This window comes from Mustela lutreola, chromosome 6 (assembly GCF_030435805.1).
Source record: "Mustela lutreola isolate mMusLut2 chromosome 6, mMusLut2.pri, whole genome shotgun sequence".
NCBI classification, from domain to species: Eukaryota; Metazoa; Chordata; class Mammalia; order Carnivora; family Mustelidae; genus Mustela; species Mustela lutreola.
In genome coordinates, this window is record NC_081295.1 from 10,114,863 (window position 1) to 10,128,687 (window position 13,825).

Sequence of the window (13,825 nt, forward strand, 5' to 3'; positions counted from 1 at the left end):
CCCTTATAGGTACGTTACCATTTTTTTTTTTAAACGTATCATATGGAAATCAACACTTAATTTCAAGACGATCAGCAGTCTTGCACAGGAGGGAATTTTTCTGTCTCGACTGATTCTAATGTAGGTACATATTATTAATCCAAAAGTAGCATTCTAAATATTCACACGTGGTAACATTTCTACCACTTTTCTGTTAATTTCTGACAGGTGGATTGAAACAAAGCAGGGCTGATATTATGCTAACCTGTGCCCAGAGCATAATATCTCTATTTTCAGGTAGGCAGTTTTTGAAATAAGATGTTTCAGATACAACAGCCCATGAAAGATTTAGGCCAAAGGCCAAATTTGTCATTTATTCCGTGGCTGCTATTAGTTCCCATGTAAATGGAGAAGTAGCTCATTCTGAAGATCTTTATAAGTGCACAACAGATCAGACATTTAAACAAAGTCACTGTGTGAAGGAGTTTGGACCCAGTAACACAATCACATGCTTCGTATAGAGGTGTTCTTTTATAACACCGTTTCATTACCAGAAATCAACTTCTATGATTTACATAAATGTTGCTCATTTCGTTACTGACATAATTATCAAGAAAACCCTTTCATGGATAAATTATGAAGAAAAAGTCTTATAAAACAAGTACATAAGCAAGCATTAAAATAGAATTAATTAATTATCAAAAAACCCCAAAAACAAAAAAAACAAAACAAAACAAAAAACCACACACAAAAAAAACCAGAGCCACTTACAGGGCTTGATGGAGTCTTTGGCCAGCCTGGGCTGCTAATGCTATCGCTTTCATCTCCATGAAATGAGGAGATGCTAGCAGAGCTGGGGGACATTGGGGAAGGGACTGGCAGGTTGCCGGGGGTTGGGGGCTGAGAAATACCCTGAGAGCTGTAGCTATCCTGTGGTAGAGGAATAAAAAAAAAAAAAAAAAAAAAATGACAAAGGTAGGGCAAACTTTATTTAAAATAACGAAAAGCACATCCAGTTTAACACACTAATTTTTATATATAATGGATATATATAAAGACATGGACAAACACACAAAAACACACACATATAAAGGTATTAAAACAACATTCTTAATTAGTATAATTTGGTAAGTTTGCTGGATGCTGGATAAGGCCACTAAGCCACCATGCTTACTTCAAGCTTACATGGAATGCTAAGCATGGGTTACCCCTTATGAAAGAAAGAAAGGAAAAAAAAAAAGCTGTTCACCTTATTTATCAAATAAGGCAGGAAAGCAAAATATTAAGTATGTTGTTGTTGCTGAGGCGGCCAAAACAGGAAGCTATAAACTGAAGGCAGAGAAAATGGCTGCAAGTATCAAAACCAGGCAGGACCCCTTCCTTCTCCCCACCCCCAGAGCGCCTCTCTCCGGTGGGTCTCGTCCCTCCGCCCCTCCCCCACGCCCGTGAGTTCGATGCCGTAAGAACTAGTAACTTTCAGATCCACACCATGGAGGGGGGAGCGAGGGGAGAGCGAGGAGAGCTACAGACGTGGTGCACGAGATGGACGCATGCGCGAGAGAAGAAACCAAATGGCAACAAAAGTAGAGGCCGACACCAGTGACCAGAACACCACGGCAGCTGCAGCGAGGCAGGCCCCACACCGCGTGCAGAGGAGAAAGGAAGTACCTTCGACTTGCTCTCGGGCTGCGGAGTGCCTTCTTCTTTCCCGTCGGCCTTGAGGGGCACGGGCAGCTTGGAGTCCCCGGGAGACATCATATCTGCAAGACCCATAGATGCTAATCGAAAACAGGAGAAAGAGTTTAGGATTATACATGTGAGGCAGCGGGCCGTGCTCCTGCTAACCCCAGTTACCGAGACATGCGTGGGACACCTGAATTTGCCCTGAAGGAAGAAGAGAAGAGAGATGATAATCGGGAGCACACCGCTTCTCTGAAACCTACACAGCGCGGCATTCTGCCAGTCCTTTTGTAACTTAAAAAAAAAAAAAAAAAAAAAATCCCAAAGACAAAAGGACCACAATCATTTACCCAACACCCAAGCCCCGAAAGGCAACTCGTGTCAATATTATTTTTCCAAAATTACTAACAGCTTTAATAGAGCAGGTGCGAGGGGTGGTTAAGTCCAATGTTTCGGTGGGTCATCGGGTGTGAAAGGAAATGCCAGGTGTGTGCATTTTTTACCCGATGACTGGAAGATTTCGTGCTTTCTTAATGTCCTGCATTTACAGAATCTACAGTTTGTAAAATCACTTGACATTTTCTATTGTTTCATTTTAAAGGCTTAACTAGCACACGTAGCCTAGGCTGCAGTCATGGAAAACAGTCATAACAAGTGACTTGAAAAGCAAGAACCAAAATTAATCTTCGAAGGACAGGATTTCTAATGATTTTACAACGGGGCCGGTTTCCTTTCAGTCTGGGGCTGTGTGTACACTTATTAATGCCCAGCAGGCGCTCAAATGCCCAGGTCAGACCCCTCAACCTGCTCAAGAGTCAACATCACAATTCCCGGCAAAACTCACTTTCTACGTCAAAGCTCAGAAATTCAATCAAGGTCATCTAAGATTTGGAAGGAAAGATTCACCAAGGAACAACTGATTTGTACCCATTTATTACGAACACGAAGAGACATTTCAGAGTTAAGAAGGAGGGTCTGGCTTTCTTTTTAAAGGAAGAACAAGGCTACAGTAGGGAATCAGCGTAGACATCCGGGGACTAACAGCTGAATTTCTACAGAACCCCACTGTGACAACCATCTGCATGGCGCTGGGCTCGGAGCGCGACACCAAACAGATGTGTGAGGGAGACGAGGATGAGCGGAGAGAATGAAGAGCCTTGTCAGTGAGTGAAAGCCAGCAAACATTCCTGTTTCAACACAAAATAAACCTGAGGTTCTATGCACAGGCCCCGTTCTGCACTCTGCAAACAGAAGTGCTGGCTCCTCCCAGGCAGTGCGTGTGTTGCATAATGTGCCAAGAAAAAAAAAAAAAAAAAAAAAAAAAAAAGAAGAAAAAGAGAAAAAGCAGCAGCTTTAAAAAAGGCTCCACAGATTGCCCACTACAAAATGATTATTGCACATATTCATGTATTACTATGTTTTAGAAAATAATTAGTTTTAATTACAGCAGTGAGAGAGCGAGCAGGGCTCTGGCGAATTAGCTGGCAAGCTTTGCGGTGCTAATTTGCTAATATCGTTAGCATCACGGCAGGTTGAGACCAGAGGTCCTGCCAAAAAAGCCGACCCTGCCACGTGCCCAGGAGTCCGGCGGTGCGCTCGTGGACGCCCGGGGAAGCGCCCATCTTTTCCACGGGATGCTGGTGTGCGGGTCCCAGCCCGTCCGCGCCCGGTCAGCCCTTGAAGTCATCACCACGCACACAAATCATAATTGGGATGTTTTTCTTTCTTTCTTTTTTTTTTTTTCCAAATTACTTTCAATACTTAGACTTTAAGAACTGGAACAAAAAGCTTTTTCAAGTGATGCAGCTGCAGAGAAAAAATCTATTGGGATCAGCTAAAAATGCTGTTATTTTTGTGAATGTGTGAAACCTCAGAAAAGCAGCTGAGAGAGACCGCCTCAGGACCGCCCGGCTCACAGCCCTGGGCTGCTTTCATGCAGTCGTCTCTCCGGGCTCTAGCACTGGGGGAATTAGTAAATCTGTACACTGAGAAACACCCTTTTTAGAAGAACAGAAAGGGGAAAAAGAGCGGGACGAGTATGGAAAGAGGAGCTTCTTCAGGGAAGTCTGTGTGTCGTCGCTAGTTATGCACAGAGCTGTCACACAGGAAGGACAGCCATGCCATCCTGAGAATGTGGCAAAGTCACGGACACGCGGCTTCTATGAAGGCCTGCCCCTTCAAAGTTTATAATGAATAGTTCTGTTAGCATATGTACTAAGTTATGCCTAAATATTACTGTTGAAAGACAGAAAGTAGTAATATTTGTGTTCGTGCATTCAATGTGTTAACATATCCATGAACCATTTTTAAGCATGAAGAGGTAGGCCAAGGGGTATCTGGGTGGCTCAGTGGGTTAAGCCTCTGCCTTCGGCTCAGGTCATGATCTCAGGGTCTTGGGATCGAGCCCCACATCTGGCTCTCTGCTCAGGAGGGAGCCTGCTTCCCTTCCTCTCTCTCTCTGCCTGCCTCTCTACCTACTTGTGATCTCCGTCTCTCTGGCAAATAAATAAATAAAATCTTAAAAAAAAAAAAAAAAAGACGTAGGCCAAGATGTATTATTATAATGAATGATAATAATTTATACTGGCTTAAAAAAATCAGATTCAGATGAAGTTAAGCATGTATGTTGGTTTGAAATTCCCCAAACCTCTTCACTCTCTATTATGTATTTTTAAACGGGCATTTAGGATATGCAAGTATAAAAAATGGTCAAAAGTGGCACTGCTTTATTATTTTGGGAGATAAATAAGGACAGAATTGAGAGTAGTAGTGTATTTAGTACTCTTGCCTTACACTGCAAATTTTATTTTACTAAGTGGATCACAAGGTCTTTTCTTACTGTGGCTTTTTCTATTCCTTTTGTTGAAATGCTTATTTTTGACTTCTTACCAGAATTCTCAATGAATCACTGCAAAGCGCTATATGCCTCGCAGGGCAATGACACTCCAGGGGCACTATTTTTTTCTTCTCCTTTCCCAGAAGAGAGAGACCACCACTGTTGTAAGGATGTGTTAAATCAAGGCCCCGTTCTTTCTCCTGTTGACATCAGTAATCTAGTATGTAAAGTTCAGACATAAAAAGGGGCAGTAAAGAACTCGGGCCTGCAGAAAGTGCTGTGTGAGTATTGTAAATACATTTCAAGTGCTAGCCTCTGGCTTTACCACTGAAATTTAAGAGCTAGAATGATTTCCTAAAGTAAGTGTGGGTCAAGGTCCTAAGGCAGCCATTCCACCCTGGATTTAATATATTCAAGAGGAACATAAAGAACATATGGTGTGAGCAAAGCTGAACTCAACACTCGCTCTTCTTGTTCAGCTTTCTTCACTCAGTCTTCCTACAAGGTGGCCAAGTCACTCCCAGAAGATGCAGACGTGCGACCAGAAGCACACACGCGGTTCGTTCTTTTCACGGTAAACGATAGAATCTTTTATTCCTTGTTTCGGAAAACACAGGAGGGCCTGTCGACGTGTACACATGTGCGGGCAGGCAGGACTCTCTTTATATGGGGCACACAGAGCAAAGCACCGTGGACGTGACACGTACGGAGGATATGCGAGAAGCCTGGCAAGAACCTTCCGAGCCCTGGCCATGACGTACCTCCACAGGGGCAGCGAGAGCGCGAGGCACACCACCCTCACTGCCACCCGCGCCCCCTCTCTCCGGACAGGCAGCCCAAGGAAACATGCGGCCTGAGCACACCCAGCACGCCCGCTGTGCTCTCAAGAAAGCCCCAGCTACCGACCAAGTCCGGCGCTACCAACCGACTCGGCATAATCCCAGTCTGCATTCTGCCCACTTAGAGAGAAAAGGTTTTCATCTTTTATTACACCTTCCATATCTTTGATCGGGGAGGGAGGACAGCAGTCCACCGAAAATCATTCACTTCAAGCAAGCAAGCAAGCAAACAAAAACCCCAACAATCTTAGAAACCACTTGGACATCCAACCGTCAGCAATGGTGCTCAAGAGCCAAAGCGTCCTTAGAGAAGGACCCTGAAGTCTCAAGACGGTCACCACCTATCTGTCTGGTGGATGCATATGCGAGCCATGGTTTTATAGCTTTTTAAAAAAATTTCAAAACAGCAAATTATCTGGTAAGCAGCTAATGCCCCACAAGTGGGCCTGGGTTCTGCCAGGAGACTGCTGAGCCGAGTACCTCCAAATCAGGGTTCTTAAGCTTTAGAGAGCACTTATGAAAACTACCTGAGGCGTCTGTTAGGAGCAGAGATTTGTGCACCGTCCAGAAATTTGAAATCTGTAGTTTTAACAAGCATTCTGGGTAACACGTCGTTCTTGATTTTTGAGAACACGGAAGAAAGCTGTCGATCCCATGGTAATGAGCTTGCCTTTTTCCCTCTGTGAGGGTTAACGGAGCTAGTCTGCCCCATACTGGTAGGACGTCAATGGGACACTGCCTGTGGGACGGAGCCGTGGTAGGTTGGCGGAAAGATCTGGAATCCCGACCGGGCTCTTGTGTAAGAGGAAGGCCTGCCTACAGGAGTATATGGCTGTTCCTTTACTATCTGGAGGTTACACGGATAGAAATGCCCTATATTTTGCAGAGCGGCTTCTAGTGAGGCAAACTTAGAGCCACAGATGGCAGATTTTCTGGAATTTAGATGTCTTCTCTGAAGATGATGGTTTATATGAAGACAAGCATATAACAAATGAATATTATGAAAGGAAACACAAAGAAGTATAACACAGCTAATAACACAAGGATTAGAAAAGGACGTATTTAACAAGGCTATACGTGACTTCTACTTTTGCCCACTGCATTATCTAATTCTAATCTTTTAATGCAAATAATTTTTTTGAAAAAAGCTCCTTTAGAGGAAAAAAAAATCGCCCCCACTGCTTAGCACCCCACATTTCCTGCATTTTAAAATGAAGAAATAGTTGTCACATTCATACTCACACTGACTCCATTTGAATAATTACTTGCTCACTGAAGCCTGTAACAATTTGTCACTACACAGGAAGATGTGTTTTGGCCCCGAACCCCGTCTATATCACAACTGCCTGAACTCTGCAAAGAGGATGCTGGGATTCCAGTTGCATAAGCTGTCGAGGTTCAGCAAATCCCACTGCCAGCCCTGGACATCAGGGGTGCTATCTGCACCTTCTCCAAAAGTGCCCTTACACAGAGAACACATTCTGCCCTTATCACTGGTCACTGATCCACATGGGCCCAAAACAAGTAGAGTGATGTGATGATGATCGAAGCCATCTGGGGCCCAACTCTAGAAAAAGTCAAGAGCACGCCTTCAGACCAAAGCCCATCAGGAGCCAGTCGGTAATTTTATGGGTTCCTCTGCCACTCCCGTTTCCCTCAGAGACTGTAACATAGAGACGGCAGCTTAATGGGCAACTATCAGGAGACACACAGTATATGCTAACTCGTTAATATTCTTTGGATGTGCTAGCTAGATGACTACTTTCTATCAGGGTGCATTTGATGGATAGAGCTGGAATAAAATCACCTAAATGTGTAGAGGAAAATTTGATAAATGTCTAAATTATTAAAAATTCAATGTTTCAAAATACACAACACAATAAAAAAAATTTTTACTAGCCCATACTAGACTGTGAGGCTAAGTAGCCTCTTACTGAACAGGTTTCCTCTGCAGGAAGTAACGAAGAGCTGCAGTATCTGAATAATAATAATAATAATAATGATAATGATAATAATAATAATAATAATGAAAAGAAACCCTCTCTGTGAATTTCCATTAAATTGGTTATTCCCCAGGAACACATAAATCTTCTTAGGCAGGGCACGGTGCCATCTTCTTGTGGTTGGTTATTTTTGTGGCTCTGGGGTCCAAAGGAAAAAGGGAAAAATGAGTACTGCTAATAGTAGGTGAAAATTTATTGTGCAGTTTCAGTGCTCTGAAGTAATTTTATTTCAACGAGCCAGATGAAACACGTTATGTCGTAACCCAAATACACTGTTCCCTGGGACAGTGCTGAGAAGGGAAGGGAAGCTTCCGGCTAACAGACCGCCGAAGACTGTCCTCTTTCATCTCAAACGTAACAACACCCACCTCGCTGGGATGAATGACCAACAGCAGGAAGGACTATTCTAGTTATTTTAAAAACCTTCCATTTCGCCACTAGTTTCATTCTTCCTCTTGCACATACTTTTAAAGAGGCGTAATCAGGGAAGGGCACTATTCAATGAGACCCTGGAAACCAACAAGTCAGAAGCTCAGAGAAGATGCAGGCCCAGCCTGGAGCAAAGAAACAACAGCTTCTGGGGTGACCTTTCAAAGTCCCAAAGGTCAGAGGGGTGGCGAAAGGCAGAGGAAATGAGAAAAGGTAGTAAGAAAGGGCCAGGCCTCTAACTCCACGGTGTTTCCCTAACACATCATGAAGCCTCACGGGGTGCACACAACCGGCTACACGGTGCTCTGTATTCATCGAAGGCGAGCATCCTCCCTGGGACAGCGCCAGCCCCTCCGACAGGCATTAGAAAGTGACAGGTCCACTACGACCCACAGTCTCTTCTCATCTCAAGAGCAGCGCTCCTCAACTGCTGCGCAGTGAGGGGCGTGGGGAGGCAGTTCAGGGCCTATGGAATCTGAGAACACAGACTCTTGGCACAGGTGTAGACATTCCTGGTCTTTCCACAAACGCATCCCCTTACTGCACTCACCGGACGGGCTTTGGTAAGAACGCAGTTGTTGACATCACCAAGGGGGTTGAAAACGTTAAACACGATGGAAAATTTAAAACAATCCATTAAGAAAATAATAGAGACTTTCTCACTGGAGATGATCTGCAAACAGCGCTTACGAACAACTATTTCCGGGTATGTATTTCAAGGTGAAAAAGTACATCAATGCCCCTGGTTCTGCCCTTCAATCCCTCCTCCAAAAGTTGAACTCGCACTGAATGGAGCACCGGTTTTGTCGGGGGATCTTCCAATACTTCGAATGTTGCCCCACGAGAAGAAGAACTCTGCGTATATATCGCTGTCCCCAGGGTCACTGGGAATGTGCTCACCCACTACAAAATCACAGAGGCCGCGCAAGTCATTCACACAAAATATAACATGATCCTCACGTCTTGAAACGTTTACATAGATTGAGCAAGTTTCCAGGCAGCAGACAAGTTGAGTGTGTCTCCCTTTGGCCCACTGCTCGGGCCGTTCACCAGTGCAGGCCTGCGGGGAGGGGGGGCGGGGAGGGCAGCTCCCAGAGCGTGGGGCTGACGCGGTTACCTGCTGAGCTGTTCACCATGTTGGGCGTCATGCTGTAGGGGGGTGCCTGGGTGTTCATCAGCCCAGAGCTGTTGTTCACGGACTGGCTGTAGGGAGAGCTGGAAGCCATAAGTCCACTCTGATTCATGCCGGGAAAACTGCCTTGCCTGTAGGAAGAGAAAGCACACGCATACATATGCTGGCCACGGACACCGGTGGCACGTCACCCGGGGAGCCATTTCTCAGAATGCATCTAGGCGAGGGGCGGGGGCCACTATTTTTCATGTTCGCTTAAAATAACTTATTTCCCGGAAAGAGGGCTGAACTACTGCTAAGTAATTATTTAATCCACTGTGTAAAAATTCCAAATAATATAAATTCCACAAATAAATTATACATTTTGAATCATGTCAAGTGTTCCAGGTTATGATTTATATAGAGGAATATAAGCAAGAAAGGGAGAACTTGAAATAAGAACAGGAATTACAAAAGCAAGCAAAATTAATTTCTAATGTTTAAGAAGATCTGACTCTGTGAGCATTACTTAGTGTCCTCAGATCAAAATCCAGAAGTCAAGGGATGAAAGTCAAATGGGCAGTTGTGAGAAAGTTACTTAAAAATTCTTTCTTCGGGAACGCCTCGGTGGCTCAGTGGGTTAAGCCTCTGCCTTTAGCTCAGGTTATGATCTCAGGGTCCTGGGATAGAGCCCCGAATCAGGCTCTGTGCTCAGCAGGGAGCCTGCTCCCCCCCCCACCCCCGCCTCTCTGCCTGCCTCTCTGCCTACTTGTGATCTCTGTTTGTCAAATAAATAAATAGAATCTTTAAAAAAAAAATTCTTTCTTCGACCTAAATGTTCTGATAGAATGAATGTGGGAGAAAACATTTCTAAAACCCTTCAACTCTGTTACTTAGCATTCTGTAACTAGGTACTATGAAACACACACCAATATCCCCATATTAACTTTACACAGTAAACACCAGACTTCCACTTCTTTTTGTAGGCTTTCCTGGGACAGGAAGGAAGGGAGCTTCAACGGGCTGACAGGGTCCCTAAGGGTCACCCTTCCTTGACTGTAATGCAGACTCATAAACTTACATTTTGGTGATTTAGTTTTGCTAGTTTTTTCTGTGTGCTCTGTGAAAGACAAACTTTGCACTCTTGCAAGGGGAAGAGGGTATTTCTTAATCTTAAGGGGACACCTGTGGCACAAAGGCATTTCTCTAACTGCTGGAAATGAGACGGGGAAGGGGGGAGGTTTAAATTGCATGGCGCTTTAATTCTCGCAGAAAAATTACAGGCAGAGAGAAAGATGAAGGCAATGTGACAAAATCTGTGAGAGCCTCCAGTCGTACTCAAGCGTCTCTTACATAAATAGTATACCTTGAGAAAATTTTCCCAACTTTTGGCTACCAGTGTTCCTTCTTAAGAGAAAAACTAATAGGAAGGGTAAAAATCCACACTTGGCATTATCTGTTCCAAATATAATATGAGTACAAGCCCCCTCCCCCAGCCTCCATTAAGCTGTCATCTGATGACTTTCCATGTATAACAGTAAAATATTTTTGAAGATTCTTTAAAAGATTAACAGAAGTCATTTTAAGAAAAACCCAATATACTATTCTTTTTGTGTAGCAATTTTCAATGGATTCAAATTCCTGGCTGGTGGAAAAAGTTCAAACACAGTCCACTTGGGAAATTCCAAGTATAAGGGTTTGAGTGGGCTTTTTTTTTCTTTTAAATATTACATCAACCATTCAGAGAATTCCTGTCCAGACAAACACTCTATGATGGCTTAGGACGAACATTCTAGCAAGCTAAAGACTAATGGCGCGGGTGTGGCTCTGGGAGAAAGGAATGTTACTTCAGTCTTGAATTCTGAGCTCACTGAAGTGCCATTTGGAATAACTACAGACTGCTGAATCCAGATTATAATACCCACTGCAGTTCATTAACAATGTATCTGAGATCATTTGACGGCTTCTGATTAACCTCGAGGTCGTCAAATACTTCTAAATGCATTGCCCCACAGCTGGCAACAGTATTTCTTTATGGTTAGGGTCTTAACATCCAGCATGAAAGTGGCTGGCGTTAATTCAAGCATCTTAGGTTCCCCTTCTGACGTGCTCTCATTCAAACAAAAGACAATCTCACATTTATGTACCTGTTTTGAAAGAAAACAAGAACAAGAGGCACCTGTTGGGGCTGCTCTCCCAATTCTGCAGCACATAAATCATCTGAAGAGCGTCCTTAATTTAGGAACAGGTTGGGTTTTCTGAAGACAGCTTTCAAGTTTCAACCAGGGGTGACCTGTCCTTCAAGATCCAGGTGCAAAGGCCACCCCCTTGGCAAAAGCCGGCCTCACTCCCCCACCTGGAAGCCCCGCCTGCCCCTGACTTTGCCTATCAGAGCCCCCTGCACTTTCTTTTGGGTCTTCTAATAATTTATGGTGTGCATTGTGGCTCTTTTGGGCACGTATGTCTCCGAGAGGAGCAGCTACTGAGCCTGCCCAGCTACTAGAGTAATACTTGGTAAATGAACTGGTAGACAACGTTGTCACCCGAGTACACAGGCCTCAGGCCACCTCTTCAGGCTTCCCCCAAACTCAGTTTTGTATGTGCTGTGACTCCCGGGTGCGCGGAACAGTCGGGTCCTTGAGCATGCTGGCTTATAACTTAAGCGGCAAAGAGAATCAGAATAGAGAACCCACCAGGCAGGCTCCTGGTAACCCTAATCTAGGATTTCTCCCCCAAGTCTGCACTGTCCACTTGCAATCACCGTAAGATAATGAAGGTATGCATTAGAGGGTAAAAAACAAACAAACAAACAAACAAAAAACCGTTAAAAGTAACAAGAAATTGAAGACGTCGTGCTGCTGGCTACAGTGGTCCTTGATGAAATCATGCCTGTAGTTTTACAAGTTTGGTCTTGACTCTGTCATACTCACACTTTCCACGGTCACTGGGATCTGGGAGCAAATCTCCTCAGGTCTCTGGGCCCGTTTTTGCATGTGACACGCAGCGACAGATAACAACGGTAACTGTCATGACTTCTGAGGCCCTAATAAATGCACCTGGCCCAATTTCTAGGCATTGAACACATTTAATTTTTTAAATTCCTGGAGGAAGGTTGGTGGGATTATGCTTACATACCGAGAAAGAAAAAAGGATCAGAGACTGAAGAAGTTGCTTGAGGACACACAGCTAGCAGGTGGCAGGAACAGAATGCCTCAGGCCGGCTTTCAGTCCGTGTCCTCTATCGCTTTCTCCATGGGATCCCCAACGCTGCGAGCACTCGATGAGACATGGCACAGGGAGCCCACTGTATACCTTCCCTCTGTCTGCTGTAGCCATCTGTAGTTGTAGACGGCTGACAGATACAAAGTAGAGCTTTTCTTTGGGCTTCCTGAACATCTGCTTCCAGGAAGGAATTTCACAGGTGTGGCGGGCCCCTCGGGTACCCAAGGAGGGAAGCAGCTGAGAACGACGGGAGTCTTCTCAGGGTGGCCGTGTGTGGCCATGAGCACAGCACTTGGCCATCTGTCCAAATGGGGGGAGACAGCCAGTCCTTCCATCATTGCAGAAGAAACCCTATTCATTATTGCTTCGGAAACTACCCGCCAAGACTGTTGGTAATTCTGGATAAGCAAGATGGGCTAATACTAAAAAAAGAAGGCTTTCAATACACTCTGCTGAATGTTGCAAATTGAGACTATTTTGTTTTGTGGAAGGAAACCTAACAAGGCCGCCTCTCTGACTAAGTTGAGCGCCCCAACTCACTATGGCGCGCCTAACAGGAGAGGGCACCAGGTGCGGCTAACAGAAGAGGGTTTCTGGGGCTCACGACAAAAAACTTCTTTGGTTGGGCTGACTCCTATGACTTGGACCACAGAGACCTCAAAAGAGGGCCCTTTCCAGAGCCAGCACCCACCGACCGCTAAATCCCTTTCTGAGCACAGCAACACTCAGATTGCTGCCAACGGCATCAGGACAGTCGAAGTCAGTCACTCAGACACTCTCTTTTTCAAAAAGAAACAGGGCAACACGACAAAAACAGGTAAAAATGCAAATGGAAACAAGGGCAACACTGTCCACGTAAAACCCTAAGATGTAAGTTGTATCTGGAAAAGCAGAGTGCCCTTCCTTGACCTTGGGGTGTGAACTCCTGGGCTATCTGTTACAGGTCTACGGGCTCAGATAGTTTTTGTTACAAATTACTGCTCGCCTGATGCCACAGGTTCCTAACCTGCGCTGGCTGTGGCGATAAATGGCCAATAACATCTCAGAGGGGACCCAATAAACATTCGAAGTAATGTCATGTCAGTGCTTCGTGTCGGTGCTTTGCTGCTAGCAGGCCGCGTGGGAGGCACGTGCGCAAATGGGCCAGGCCCCGTGCTCCCCTGGGCCTTCCGCAACACAGCACTGGCCCCTAATTTCTTCCAAGTCAAAGCATGATGTGGGGGTTGTTACTTGAACACGTGGACCCACAGATTAACTAGAAGAACTTTACTGAAATCAGTCTTTGGTTGGGACTAGACATAAATGTTTGAGATCTGTCACTCGATGACAAGAACTAGGTTATTATAAGGAGAATAATTCAGAAGAGGAGCCTGTACACCCATTTCCCTAAAGCACTTCTCATCCTGCTTCTCAGTCTACACACACACACACACACACACACACACACACACACAAGTGGTTTTTTTTTTTTTTTTTCTTAATAGATCTTCCTTTTATTCACTTTGGAGATTTCTCAAACATTACACATTCATCTGCAAACAAAGAGCTGGCTTTGGGGAAAAAAACCCAGAAGCCAACACCAATTTTAAAGCGACCATTTCCAGTGGTTCACGGTGAAGGCAGAAAGAGGACTACAGTTTCCAACTACAGCTTGACCCAGCGGTTAAACGCACCAGTATGAAACGCTATCAAGGGTAACCGCACATTTTTTTCTAAATACCTTGTT

The 13,825-nt window shown here is 44.8% G+C and overlaps 1 protein-coding gene across 10 annotated transcripts in view; it reads right to left on the reverse strand.

Moving 5' to 3' along the window:
- The window catches only part of ARID1B (AT-rich interaction domain 1B), a 439,398-nt gene that overhangs the window by 33,159 nt on the left and 392,414 nt on the right, over positions 1 to 13,825 (reverse strand). For 5 of the 10 annotated variants that reach the window (XM_059176677.1, XM_059176673.1, XM_059176676.1 and 2 more), the window contains 3 exons: positions 8,884 to 9,029; positions 1,648 to 1,757; positions 751 to 909 (listed from right to left, as the gene is read on the reverse strand). In XM_059176677.1, the coding sequence (XP_059032660.1) occupies positions 751 to 909; positions 1,648 to 1,757; positions 8,884 to 9,029 (415 nt within the window). The remainder of the gene's footprint in view (positions 1 to 750; positions 910 to 1,647; positions 1,758 to 8,883; positions 9,030 to 13,825) is intronic. The other 5 variants (XM_059176679.1, XM_059176683.1, XM_059176682.1 and 2 more) reach the window with 3 other exon arrangements.